Here is a 13,795-nt window from a genome sequence, read left to right on the forward strand (position 1 = left end):
GGCGGACTGATTGAAAAGGATCATGGGTCATTTCTGAACTTTACTAGAGAGATGTTGCCTTGGTAACCCCTCCGATTATAAGCACTGATAACGGACCCTGATTGCTAATGATTTTGTTAAGGATCAACTATGCAAAGATGAAGGCAAGGCAAGGCAAGGCAAGTTTATTTATATAGCACCTTTCAGCACCAGGCAATTCAAGGTGCTTTACAAAAATGAAAGACATTCAGACAAAGGCATTTAAAAACAGTAAAAGATAATAAAAGAAACATTAAAAGAAAAACAAAAAATGAAAGACATTAGGAAAATGGCATTTAAAATCAGTCATTAAAAAGAAAAGCTAATAAAATAAACATTAAAAGATAAAAGTTACAGTGCAGTCTAAGATATGAATAGTTCAATTATTTCGGTTCTTGATTTTTTATTTATTCACAGAACCTCCCTTTGGAAATCCGAACATTTTCGTCCCGATTGTTAATTTAGACTGATTGTTTTCACCATGTTATGCTCACATGACATCCACAATCGGACCCTCAGGAGGGTGTACTAGCCCCCTACTCTGCTTTGCGTTCCATAACAAAGTCTTTAAGTGTTACCTGAACACCCCGTGTTACCAAAACACTATTTTTCACCCGTCGGTGATGTGATACTTGTTCCTCAGTACAAATCACCCAAAAACTGATCGTAAACCCTGGCTACGATGGATATCCCAAATATCCTACTTTCGAGCAGTCCCTCTCATAAATGTCATGGAGTTTCAGACGGTTTTCACCATGTTTTGCTCGCATGACATCCACAATTGGACCCTCAGGAGGGTGTACTAGCCCCTTACTCTCCTTTGCGTTCCATAACAAAGTCCCTCTCATAAATGTCATGGAGAAATTAATTACGTTTACATTTAAAACATTAAAAGAAAAAATACATGGATAAAAGTTACAGTGCAGTCTAAGATATGAATAGTTCAATTAAAAGCAGCGACAAAAGAAAAGTCTTCAGCCTGGATTTAAAAGTAGTCAGAGTTGCAGCGGACCTGCAGGTTTCTGGGAGTTTGTTCCAGATATTTGGAGCATAATAACTGAACGCTGCTTTACCATGTTTAGTTCTGACTCTGGGGACAGAAAGCTGACCAGTCCCTGAAGACCTGAGAGATCTGGATGGTTCATAATTTAGCAGGAGGTCAGAAATGTAATTTGGGCCTAAGCCATTAAGTGCTTTATAAACCAGCAGCAGTATTTTGAAATATATTCTTTGACATACAGGAAGCCAGTGTAAAGACTTCAGAACAGGAGTGATGTGATCCACTTTCTTAGTGTTAGTGAGGACTCGAGCAGCAGCGTTCTGAATCAGCTGCAGCTTCCTAATAGATTTTTTAGTGAGACCTGTGAAGACACCATTGCAGTAGTCGAGTCTACTGAAGATAAAAGCATGGACACGTTTTTCCAAATCCTGCTGTGACATTAGTCTTTTAATCCTAGATATATTCTTTAGGTGATAGTAGGCTGATTTAGTAACTGTTTTAATGTGACTGTTGAAACTCAGGTCAGAGTCCATGACTACACCTAGATTTCTGGCTTTATCTGTTGGTTTGAACATTGCAGACAGAAGCTCAGCGCTCACTTTTATATGTTCTGACTTTGCTCCAAAAACCATTACCCTCAGTTTTATCTTTGTTTATTGGAGACATTTCTGACACATCCAGTCATTGATTTGTTCAATGCACTTACTCAGTGTTTGAATTGGAGCATAGTCTCTTGGTGAAATTGTTACGTAGATTTGTGTGTCATCTGCATAGCTATGGTAACTTATTTAGTTGTTTTTCATTATCTGAGCCAGTGGTAGCATGTAGATGTTAAAGAGAAGAGGCCCCAAGATGGAGCCTTGAGGAACCCCACATGTCATATTTGTCAACTCAGATGTGTATGTACCTATAGAAATAAAGTTGTTTCTGTCCTTTAGGTAGGATTCAAACCAATTTAGAACTGTTTTCGAAAGTCCCACCCAGTTTTCCAGTCGGTCTAGTAATATGCTGTGGTCAACAGTGTCAAACGCAGCACTGAGATCTAATAATACTAACACTGAAGTTCTGCCACTGTCTGTGTTTAAGTGGATGTCATTAAAGACCTTTACAAGAGCAGTCTCAGTGCTGTCGTTTGGACGAAAGCCTGACTGGAACACATCGAAACAGTTATTTAAATGCAAGACATTTCTCAACTGTTGAAAACAACTTTTTCAATGATCTTACCTAGAAATGGGAGGTTTGATATGGGCCTGTAATTGTTCATTACTGAAGCATCTAGATTATTATTTTTTAAGAGCGGTTTAATGACTGCGGTTTTCAGGGCCTGTGTAAAAATACCTGAGTGAAGAGATTTGTTTACTATATGAAGTAGATCTGAGGCCATGCAAGGCAAAACATCTTTGAAAAATCCTGTTGGAATAATATCAAGGCAGCAGGAGGAGGATTTCAGAAGTTGTATAATGTCCTCTAGGTTTTTATCATTAATCTGATGGAATTGTGTCATGGTGCTTGAATTGTTATTAGGTGGACACAGAGACAACACATTTGCTGTTCCTGATGCAGAGGCACTGACTGCTTGTCTGATTTTCTGAATTTTGTCAGTGAAAAAGGAGGCAAAATCATTGCACGCCCTGGTGGATAGAAATTCAGAGGCTACTGACACTGGGGGGTTAGTTAGTCTGTCGACGGTAGCAAACAAGGCACGTGCGTTGTTTTTGTTTTTGGTAATGATGTCAGAGAAGAACGATTGTCGTGCGTTTTTCAATTCCAAATTATAAAGGCCAAGTCTCTCTTTATAGATTTCAAAGTGAACCTGGAGATTTGTTTTTCGTCACCTGCGTTCAGCTTTTCGACATTCTCTTTTTTCTGTTTTCACGGTCATGGCCTTTCTCCATGGAGATATTTTCTTGCCAGACACTTCCTTTACCTTAGTTGGAGCAATGGCATCTATAACATTTTGAATTTTTGAATTAAAATGATCTACTAGCTCATTTACTGAGATGTTAGCAGGGGCAAGTGTGGAAGAAAAATTCTGAGTAAACATTTCCCTAGTATTTTCAGTTAAATATCGCTTTGTGGTTATCTCTTTTTGAACATTTTTGTGAACAGAAATAGAGCTCTCAAAGAAAACACAGGAATGGTCAGAGAGTGGCAACATCAGTCACCACAACCTTAGAGATATTCAGACCCTTTGAGGACAATTAAGTCCAGAGTGTGCCCCTTATTGTGCGTGGGCTCCATCACATGCTGAGTCAGTCCATAGCTATCAAGAACACAAAACAGTTATTTGCCCCTCTGTCCTGGGGGTTGTCAACATGGATGTTAAAATCACCAACAATGACTAGACGGTCAAAGTCAATACACACTATACACAGCAGTTCAGTAAGTCATCAAAAAAAGCTTGCACAGTATGTGGGGTGGTCTATAGATATTTAGGAACAGAGCTCGAGAGGAGCATTTCAGCTGAAGGGCCACATATTCAAAAGAATCAAAGTTTCCATACGATGTCTTCCTGCATTGAAGGGAATCATTGAACAGAATAGCAACTCCACCCCCTTTCTTATGCATTCTTTCCTGACTCATAAAACTAAAGTTGGGAGGGGTTGATTCGATAAGAACAGCTGCACTGTTATTTTGTTCGATCCACGTTTCTGTTAAAAACATAAAATCGAGATTGTGCTCAGTGATAAAATCATTGATTAAAAATGTTTTTCCTGCCAAAGACCTGACATTTAATAAAGCTAGTTTAAGTTTGTTAAACACACTATCAGTCATGTTTTTTGTAACAAGCTGTGGCTGACATGGAATCAATACTAAATTAGATAAACTCACACAAACGTTTGAGCGCTTCCTGTTTCTAAAATGATTCACCGCTCTTAATCTATTACCTATCAACACAGATATCGACAAAGCTATAGGCAGGCAGGGCCCCGGCATGTCCTGGAAAGAGTTGAGAGTGCCATACGCCCTTGAGCCTGGACCCATCACATATCAGTAAGAGTTTGTTGCGTTTTGTACACACACATCCTTATCAGGAGACTACCAAATTGTAGGAGCAGACACAGTTGTGGTGGCTTAAAGCCCAGCTCTGCTCCGCGCCGTCCGTTAGATGAGCCTGGTCAGATTAATAAGAAAAGGAGTTCAAAACACCGGCATAAAAGTTATAACAATAATCTGATTTTAATGGTAAAGAAACACCAATACAATTTTACAGAGTACTCTGGACTCCCAGTTCTATTGCTGTGCGATACAGGTATCGGGACCAGCCAGTCAGAAACAGGGGGCCCCGTGCATGAATAAACAACAGTATATATGGACTTTTGTGGCGGAGAGTCACTGCTTATCTTCCACCGGACTTCACTCCTTTAATTTCCCAGGGAAGGTTTCACCACAAACTATTCTTTCCTAAACAATCAAACATTGTACACAGATATATTGGTGCTATATTGGCCTCAAAAAGAACCTTGAAAAGGACATGTGTGTTTGTTTGGTAAGAGGAAGTGTGTGTGTGTGTGTGTGTGTGTGTGTGTGTGTGTGTGTGTGTGTGTGTGTGTGTGTGTGTGTGTGTGTGTGTGTGTGTGTGTGGGTGTGTGTGTGTGTGTGTGTGTGTGTGTGTGTGTGTGTGTGTGTGTGTGTGTGTGTGTGTTGATATCTTGGTCAGGGAGTGTATGTGTGTCAGGGTATCCTGGGAGAAGGTGTGTGGTGATGTGTGTGTGGTGTGTGTGTGTGTGTGTGTGTGTGTGTGTGTGTGTGTGGTGTGTGTGTGTGGTGTGTGTGTGTGTGTGTGTGTGTGTGTGTGTGTGTGTGTTGATATCTTGGTCAGGGAGTGTGTGTGTGTCAGGGTGTCTGGGAAGTGTGTGTGTGTGTGTGTGTGTGTGTGTGTGTGTGTGTGTGTGTGTGTGTGTGGTGTGTGTGTGTGTGTGTGGTGTGTGGTGTGTGTGTTGTGGTGTGTGTGTGTGTGTGTGTGTGTGGTGTGTGTGGTGATATATTGTTAAGGGAGTGTATTGTGTGTGTGTGTGTGTGTGTGTGTGTGTGTGTGTGTGTGTGTGTGTGTGTGTGTGTGTGTGTGTGATGTGGTGTGTGATGTGGGTGTTGTGTGGTGTGTGTGTGTGTGTGTGTGTGTGTGTGTGTGTGTGTGTGGTGTGTGTGTGTGTGTGTTGTGTGTGTGTGTGTGTTGTGTGTGTGTGTGTGTGTGTGTCAGGGTGTCTGGGAAAGTGTATGTAAGAAGGTTTATATATATAGGATTACTTAAAAACAGTCAAATAATACATGTTCACTTCAATACAGTTCAAGATAATACCTGTTTACTTTAATACAGTTTAGAACAATATCTGTTTGCTTTAATATGTAAACATAACATTTCAGAAAACTGTAATGCAACAAATAAAACATCTCAACATAAGTAACTAAAAGGTTTCGTGGGGATATCTTTTGTGTACTTAAATGTTTTCCCTAATCACCTGACATAACTTGATTCAGTAGCACTTACATCCAGCAAACTTTTCCGTTTCATTAATACCTTTTTTGTAAAGGATATTCCTAAAACATGAGAAAAACGTACTGTTCTAATGAACATAAATGTTTTGATTTATGAAGTGATGTTAGGACTAAATCAACTAGTTCTTTTTTATCCAGTTAGAAACTTTGTAAGCAGGCCTGCCGAGGGATCTTAAAGAGGAAGACACCTTAAGGTCAGGCCTTGTTAAGCTCCCTGAAATGTTATTTAAATCTTATGAAAACCAGTTTGCCCAGAATGGTGTGCAGGAAGTCATGTGCTCGGTGTGGGTGGATAGTAAGAGTAGTGTGACACAAAAAGGAGGAACAGTTATACGATAAGGTGCTGCTTTGAATTCCTCTTGCTGACTTTGTTCTGTGAAACTAGAAGAGTGGAAAGCACAGTGAAATACCTTCATCGCGGAAGAGAAACATTGAGCTGATTATTCCTTCTAACCATAGGTAAATGCTTTGTGTCTTTTTTTATTTAATTGTATGTTGGTCTCAGGTGTCAGCAGCAACAGAAATGCTGCCTTTAGTCTTCTCCATTTATCTTTTTATTCATTTTTAAAACTCTGGTGGCAGCATTTTGCCAAACCTGAATTGTTTAAATGTGTTACGTCAACTTTCTTTGTTTAAATATAATTACTACTTCTAACTCTGTAGGTTTCCCCTGCAATGTCCGTCTTGTTTTGCATGCAGTTTGAGTTTGACAAATGCGATTTGACTAAACCACTTCTGATAGGAGATCATTTAATCTTTCTGACTACACCACAGGTGTACCGGCTTTCTTTACCTCAAGCGATAATCCAGCTGTTACAAATGCAGTAGTCAGCAGGCATTTTGAACCTGATAATCTACTTGTTTTGGATATAAAGGTGTATATATCCCTTATAAGGGATACCAACTGAGTCTCATTGCTATTGTAAAGAAACATTTATTTAACAGTTTAGGAAAGCATATCTTTTTGTGTTTTATAAAAGTGAATCTACTCACTGGCTTTCCTTAAAATTAAGGTTGAATAGTCTCATTGACAAAGGTGCCTCTGTATTCAATTGTTGTCACAACAGTCCAAACCCCCGAAGGTATTTAGCTTTTAAAACATGACAATCAGCAAGTAATCATAATTCGGAGAAACTTCAAAGATTTGGCCTTTTTAAAATTGTAATTTACTTATAATAACCAATTGTCTTACCACTTCAGCTGCACCTCCTTGACCTCCTTATCTTCACAAGTTGCATTTCCACGCTGCCAAACAGCATTGTGTGCAGAGAGAGAAGAAGCGCCATCACTCACCGTTTCTTTCTCTCTTACGTCTCTTTGATATAAAACCCACAAGTGCCAGCTGTTTGGTAAACTTGAGTGACATTGCATACGTTTTTACTTGGCTATTTAGGGTTTTTAGTCGAACAGATTTCCCGTACAGATCCTGCATGTCTTTGAATGACTGTCCTGGATCCTATGTAAAGTGGTCACTTTAATGCCAAAATGAAAGCTAGTGTTAATACTGTAGTTGCTATTCACGTGCAGTTACAACATTCTGACAGTAATTCCTTAATAGTTGATCTATAGTCTTCTCACGTCTTTCCTCCTGTGTTGCAGAGGTATGGAGTTGGATAGTTTTCTATATTTTGATGGACTGTCAGCTGCTGGGGTCCTGACAATGCCATTCCCAGACACGGTGAAGTACTGCATCCTGGGAATTTCAGTCACTCTTTTACTGCTGGCGCTGGGTATCTTGGCATGGCAGGTCTTCAGGTGCTGCTCACAGAATACACCACATACATGCGGCAAGATACCGGTGAGTAGATAGGATTACAATACAAAGCACCATTTCTAATGCTGTATACCAAGAAAGGAATACAAATTGCAATTGTGTGTCTGATTTTACTGTAGTGAACAATGATCAGCTGTACTCGGATAAAAAGTCGGGGACGCGAGAATCGACTCAGGAGCTCCAAGCACCAGGGTAAGAGGAAATGGATTTAGGTGTGGATAGAGTAGAATATAATCACACCTTTTCTTATGACCATATTGCTTATACTTAATATCTCACAAGTCTTCCTATGGCCTTTTGACCTACTTTAATGCTAGTAAATGTAATTGGGATTAAGGAAGCAACATCACACAAATATACATGTCACTGGCATTAGACTTTTTACTACTTTTAATCATTTTTTCATACTCTTTAATACTTTAAAAACGTATTATAAGTAATTGAGATGTGAGAAACATCACAATTTAAAACAAAAATTATATGATATGCATCAATTAAATAATTATTTATTTTCTATATTGTCACTGGCATTGGACATTAGGTCAATATTTCTTTTTAAAACAGTTTAATTTATAATACCTATTAAAGTTAATTAGGATTCAAGAAATATATCACATTAATAAAAGGGATTTCTTTATTTTTTATAATGCCACTCGTTTTTGATGCCACTCTAATTTTTCAATATGTTTTAATAGTTTTCTAATACAGACTATAGATCATTGCAATGTAAAAAACACATCACACAGATTTGTTTTAAACATTTCTAACATGTCAACTGCGTATTGTGCATGTTTGTATCTGTTTAGACAAAATGAGTGGGCATGTGTGTGCATTCAAGATACATAATACATGTCAGACTTCTTTCTAAATAACTGTAGAAACAAGTTTCAATGTTCTCTGCAGAGTCTTGGGTTGAACTATGCATTTTGAGTGGTTTAAGTCAGGGGTGTCAAACTCAAATACACAGTGGGCCAACGTTTTAAAATCGGTATAGTTGAGGGCCGGACTGGTTCAATTTTTATTGCAAAATGTATTGAATTGAACTTATTGCACATATTAAACCTGGAACTAACAAAGCTTAAATGATTGCTTATAAAAACAACATTAAACATTAAATAATCAGTTGCATTCATTTCTTATGGCTCTATCTGCAGTCATTTCTTATGATTACATTTTTCCACAGGCCAACAACTGCTTCAAAAAAACTATTTCCCTCAAAGAAAAAACCAAACATGCCCTGTTGTCGTGAGAGAAAAAGTGCAGAAGGAAACATCCATTGAAACTCAGTGTGCTGCTCTGTGATGCTAGTTCAAGCCAGATACTTGGCATCTCATCTTGGGTGCAAGTTCATCAATGTTTGGGGTCAGGCTCTGAGCGGAGGAAACCCTCAGGATTGAGTGAAGGTGTGCGCAGTGGCGTTTTTACATGTACAAAAGTGGTGGGGCACAAACAACTTAGATGTCTATAAGCTTCTGCAGAGAGGTTCATGGCTGGCACTGGTACTGACTCTTCAGGTTTACAAATATTATATTTTGATCTAAATCAAAATATATTATTTTCAAAAGCTTTTTTTTCTGATGCTTCAATTAATTTTAAACAGACAGTTCAACAGAAGGATACCCAACAAAATGTAATTTTATCATTTAAAGAATTGTTCTCTCTTAGTAAGATCCCATTTCAATAAATTGCGGTCTTACCTTGACTTGAAGATGAAGGCCATTTGCCTATCCTTCTGGACAAAAATCTCTTTTACTTTTTGTAAAAGTCCTCCTTATCTAGGGTTGCCAACTTCCAGAAATGGAAAAACGGGACATATGCATGTTTGCGCGACCGAAGATTTTCATGTTTCTGGCGGATTTAGTTACTTTTTTTGTTACTTTATTTCGGTTTTAGGGTTAGAGTTAAGTTAGGGTTATGTTATTTTAATTATTTTGGGGGAGCCAGCCCCTAGGGTTCGAAAATGTTTTTGGGGGTCAAACCCCCCCAAAATGCATAGAAAACTATGCATACCTATAACACAATACAAACACAGTGGTCTTACACCTGCATTAGGCTACTACATCACATTGTACATCAGCATGTTCAAATCGGATAGGTGGGCACTAGGGACATCTGGGCACCTCGATGTACAATTGGCTATTTTGTCCAAAATGTTAAAAAAATTGTATTAAGTAATGCAAAGTATACATGATGTGAACATGCACGGTACATCATTATTAGACTTAATGTTATCCTTCAACCAACCATTTCCCCAGCATTTTCCCATCAATCAGCTGACTGACTCTCTCTCTCTCTCTCACACTCACACACACACACACACACACACACACACACACACACACACACACACACACACACACACACACACACACACACACACACACACACACACACACACACACACACACACAACACACACACACACACACACACACACACACACACACAACACACACACCACACAACACACACGAGCATTATGCCTGCCCTGTCAACTGAGCGGTCCTACACGGTACGTCCACACAGCAGCTTTTCAAAAATCTTGGAGCTGGGCGTGTCTGAAAGCTTGGGATTTTTGCGAGCAACGCGACAAACAACATGAATCTCCCGCCCCCGACATACAAAGCAAAAAAAACCCGGGGATTTTATGCGAGCAATATATATATATATATAAACTCCCCAAACAGGCGAAAACCTACCAGTTTCACCCCCTGTCTCTGCCACTTCCCTCCATGCCTGGTTCCTCCGGTTTGTATCCCGTTAATAGTTCTGGTCGTAAAGAACCGGGTGATTTGCTACCGTAATTTCTCGTTTAGAATATGAGGAAATGAACTGCGGTCTGGTTCTCCCTGCTTACACGTGGTTTGATTGGCTAGCGCTTCAACTGTCAGATTTGCATAAACGTGATTTGATTGGCTGACGCTTCCAGTTCAGCTTCAAAAGTTGAACATTGCTCAAGTTTTGAATCCTGGAAATCTTCGCTTCGCTCCCCCACAATGCAGTTCGGCGAAAAGCGAGGCAAAGTGACGTCACCCCCATTCAAAGTCAATGGGCAGAGAAGCGGTGGAAGATTCGTCTAAAGCTGCTGTGTGCACTTACGGTACGTCCACACAGCAGCTTTTCAAAAATCTTGAAAATCTTGGGAGCTGGGCGTGTCTGGCAGCTTGGGGATTTTTTTGCGAGCAATGCGACCAACAACCAATCACATAAATCTCCCACGTCATCCCCATTCAAAGTCAATGGGCAGAGAAGCGTTGGAAGCGGTGGAAGTTTCTTCTGAAGCTGCTGTGTGGACGTACCGTTACGCATACAGCACACAAACACACAGGCATGCCGCCAGACACACTGCATTGCGCGCAAACAGAAAAATATGTTTTATTTTTCCCTTTACACAGGAGTCCAGGAAAAACAAAGTCCTGTACGGGACACGCCCCTTTTCGCTCAAATACGGGGCGTTCCGGGACGGTTGGCAACCCTATCCTTATCTTCTTGTAGTTTCAAAAGTCTATCATAAATCTAATCGATTTATGATTCGAAAATTATAAAAGTAGGGTAGACATGTGGATATTATCCGGCTGAACAAAACGTGCATTTATCTAACAGGTACGTTTCCCACAGATTAATTTTGAGCTATTTTCTAAAATCCCATGGAGAAATCTCATTGCTTTTTTGTGGAGGGAAGCCATGCGCAGCTTACTTCCAGGTTTTAGGATGCGTCTCGTCTCCTCTTCACACACCACACTTTTCGTGGCACACATACTTACTAGTGATCAGAGCCCTGGGCTCTGCTATTGATGTTACGTATTGCGCCGAGGCTTCGGAAGCTTTTTGTGAAGCATGTATCGAGGCATGTCATAAGTATAAATAGATACAAGCATAAATAAATGTAGGAATAAAAACATGAACAAATAAATACAGGAATAAATATGTTGCAGTTTTTTCAGTTTTTTTCACCCTCTTTGCAATGTTTACCAGCCTCCTTAGGCTTTTCAATCACAATCATTAAACTGGAATAAATACAATATTGTTAACATGAACATATGATTTTATGTTCGTTGTTTAGAGTATTCTAAGGCTTTACTCAATGGGAACTCGGTATGAGATAGAGCACACTGTTGAGATGTCCAATCTGCCTGTTTTACACACTTTGACCAACAGGGGGGGTTTGTGTTCAAATGAAGCCCATGATGAAGCCTCATGAGATGAACCCTTTTGCGAACCAATGGGCTAGTTGCACAAGATGGCGTCTATCAACTTCCGGCGGCTGGTGTGCGGTTTGTAAACTTCCGGTCTACAGTAGAGCGGTAGAGGGAAGAGCGATAGATAGCGTATAGATAGGCACTATTTTACACTCGATGTCTCCAAGAGGTTAACATCAGTGATGTACATCGGCTGGTACAAGCGGCAGGCTCAGCCCCGAGGAGCAAAAGAGAAAAGGGCTTCAAGATGTAGCTCACTGATTCTTGAGAGTCGGGACAAAACACTTTCTGAAAAACATTTTTTGAAAATGTACACTATATTGATTAGAGTTATATATTCATGTAGATTAAGATCTGTGCTATTTAACCATGTAAAGGTGCAGGCTGGAGGTTAAAACACATTTTTAATAAATGCACATGTTTACCTTAAAAACTTGATTTGTGTCAACTACGTCAGACACACTAAAGTATATAATTATATAATTATAATAGCCCAACAAGAATCTTAAGTTCTGATGTATGTTGTAATCGTGTTTAGTTACTCTTATATGCAATAAAATATAATATATAAACTAACGGCTTAATTTCACACTGTTAGGAATACACAGATTAAAAAAAAATTGCATTTTCAAACTTTATCTTTTATTTTGCCACTAAAGAAAAAAAATCCTTAAGGGAATAAGACACAAGAGGGTGTAGATCTGATGATCCTTTATTACTTAAACAACAAAAACTGAAGAAAGAATTCGTTTTTTCACAGAAAAATTACAAAAACATAAATCTGAGGTTGCTGATGAAGATCTGACGGTGTTGACAGGAAACTGACGGAGTTGACAAAATTGTATTTGCATTTCTGATTAATGAACAAATGCTTTTTTAAACAGATGGAAGTGACAATAGATTCATAAATAACAACTCCTTGTCTTATACTGAACATATTTTTCATTTAACTGAAATAAACAAACTGTAAATACAGCGTTTCAAACTATAACAAATTTCACCGTTTCCAACTATTACAAAAAATAAGTGAAGAAATGTAATTAAGCTAACAATCAGCCATAGGTGATGGTGCAAAACATGGCATACTTCAAAACTAGGAAAAATAAGAGAGCAGGAACACACGTGTTGAGGAGGTGCTTACATTGAAAAACACACTATGCTTTAAAGCATGAATGCAGTCACACAAGGGACTTATGCCTTGAGCAGCAGGCGTCGGACATGCTCACGCTCTATGAAGTCCATCACATCAGGGGCAATACTGTGGATCTCTCTTGTTCTTGATTGGACTGGTGATGCATTTCCCATTAGTTTCACTATGATGTCTTGAACTGGGCAGAAACAGACATCCTTCTTGCCACACTTGGGCTTAACCTTTGCTGTTGGACCATGGGGATGCAGAAATTCCACTTTCACATCTTGATGCTCAGTATCCACAGCAATGGTCTTGGCAAGCCACCAGTGGTCATCATATACTACTGCTAACCAGTCTCCATTATTAAGGCTGCTAACAGTCGTTACTGTCACAGTACCCTCAGGACCTTTCAATGGCTCCTCATCCAACTCTTCCATCTCCCCTCCCATCTCATTTTCCATCTCCTCCCACAACATGTTTTCTTTCTTGCCCTACGGGTATCACTCTGCTGTTCATCTGGGCCCTGAAAATAGAAGGTAGCTGGGCAGAAGCACTGGCAATCCAACATCTTGCTGCAAAAGCAGGATAGTTGTCTGTAGTGGATCCTGTTCTCATGGGCGATTACCTGGTGTATTTGTCTTGTTGAGGGAACCGGTCTGAGAGGATCTATGAGAAGTGTATCATATCTTTCCATGTCTTCTTCTACAATGTAGTGCAGCTGAACACCCTTCAGACTGTCTGAGACCTTCTCAAAGAATGTGTGTCCATCTGTCACATCATTTCCTCTCAGTACCAGGTTGTCAGCTGTTCTTTTTACTGTTCCGCCAATTCCGTCTGGTGCGCCTTTACCGTGGGATGTGGGGAAGAAGTTCCACGTTGCTTTTTCAAACCCTAGTGTAGGTGGAATAGCAGACAAAAGAAAAAGTTCTTCTTGTTCTTATACTGTTTACTTGGTCCATCAGACCAGAAGTGCACAGTGGTGACCTGTGGATATTTAGTCTTGATATCTTTTAAGACAGGTTCCATGTGTGTCCAGATTGCCGCAGCATCTTGTCTCTTCGACTCGGACAGTGTGCAAAATGCTGCCTTTTCCCCCTTTGTGTAATACATTTGAGTATGGAGTGTTTTCTGTGGCAGATGTTGTCCAAAATGGCAGGCCTGAACTTCAGATTTAT

The 13,795-nt window shown here is 39.7% G+C and overlaps 1 protein-coding gene across 1 annotated transcript in view; it reads left to right on the top strand.

Annotated features, from left to right (window-relative positions):
• The first annotated feature begins 5,912 nt into the window (after positions 1-5,912).
• syt19 (synaptotagmin XIX) overlaps positions 5,913-13,795 on the top strand; it is a 36,263-nt gene continuing 28,380 nt past the window's right edge. Inside the window, 5 exon segments of the mRNA XM_034085901.1 lie at positions 5,913-5,974; positions 7,115-7,281; positions 7,284-7,313; positions 7,409-7,456; positions 7,459-7,481. Of these exon segments, the coding sequence (XP_033941792.1) occupies positions 7,119-7,281; positions 7,284-7,313; positions 7,409-7,456; positions 7,459-7,481 (264 nt within the window). The 5' untranslated portion in view covers positions 5,913-5,974; positions 7,115-7,118.

The sequence above is a fragment of the Pseudochaenichthys georgianus genome, chromosome 6 (genome assembly GCF_902827115.2).
Source record: "Pseudochaenichthys georgianus chromosome 6, fPseGeo1.2, whole genome shotgun sequence".
In the NCBI taxonomy this organism is placed as follows: domain Eukaryota; kingdom Metazoa; phylum Chordata; class Actinopteri; order Perciformes; family Channichthyidae; genus Pseudochaenichthys; species Pseudochaenichthys georgianus.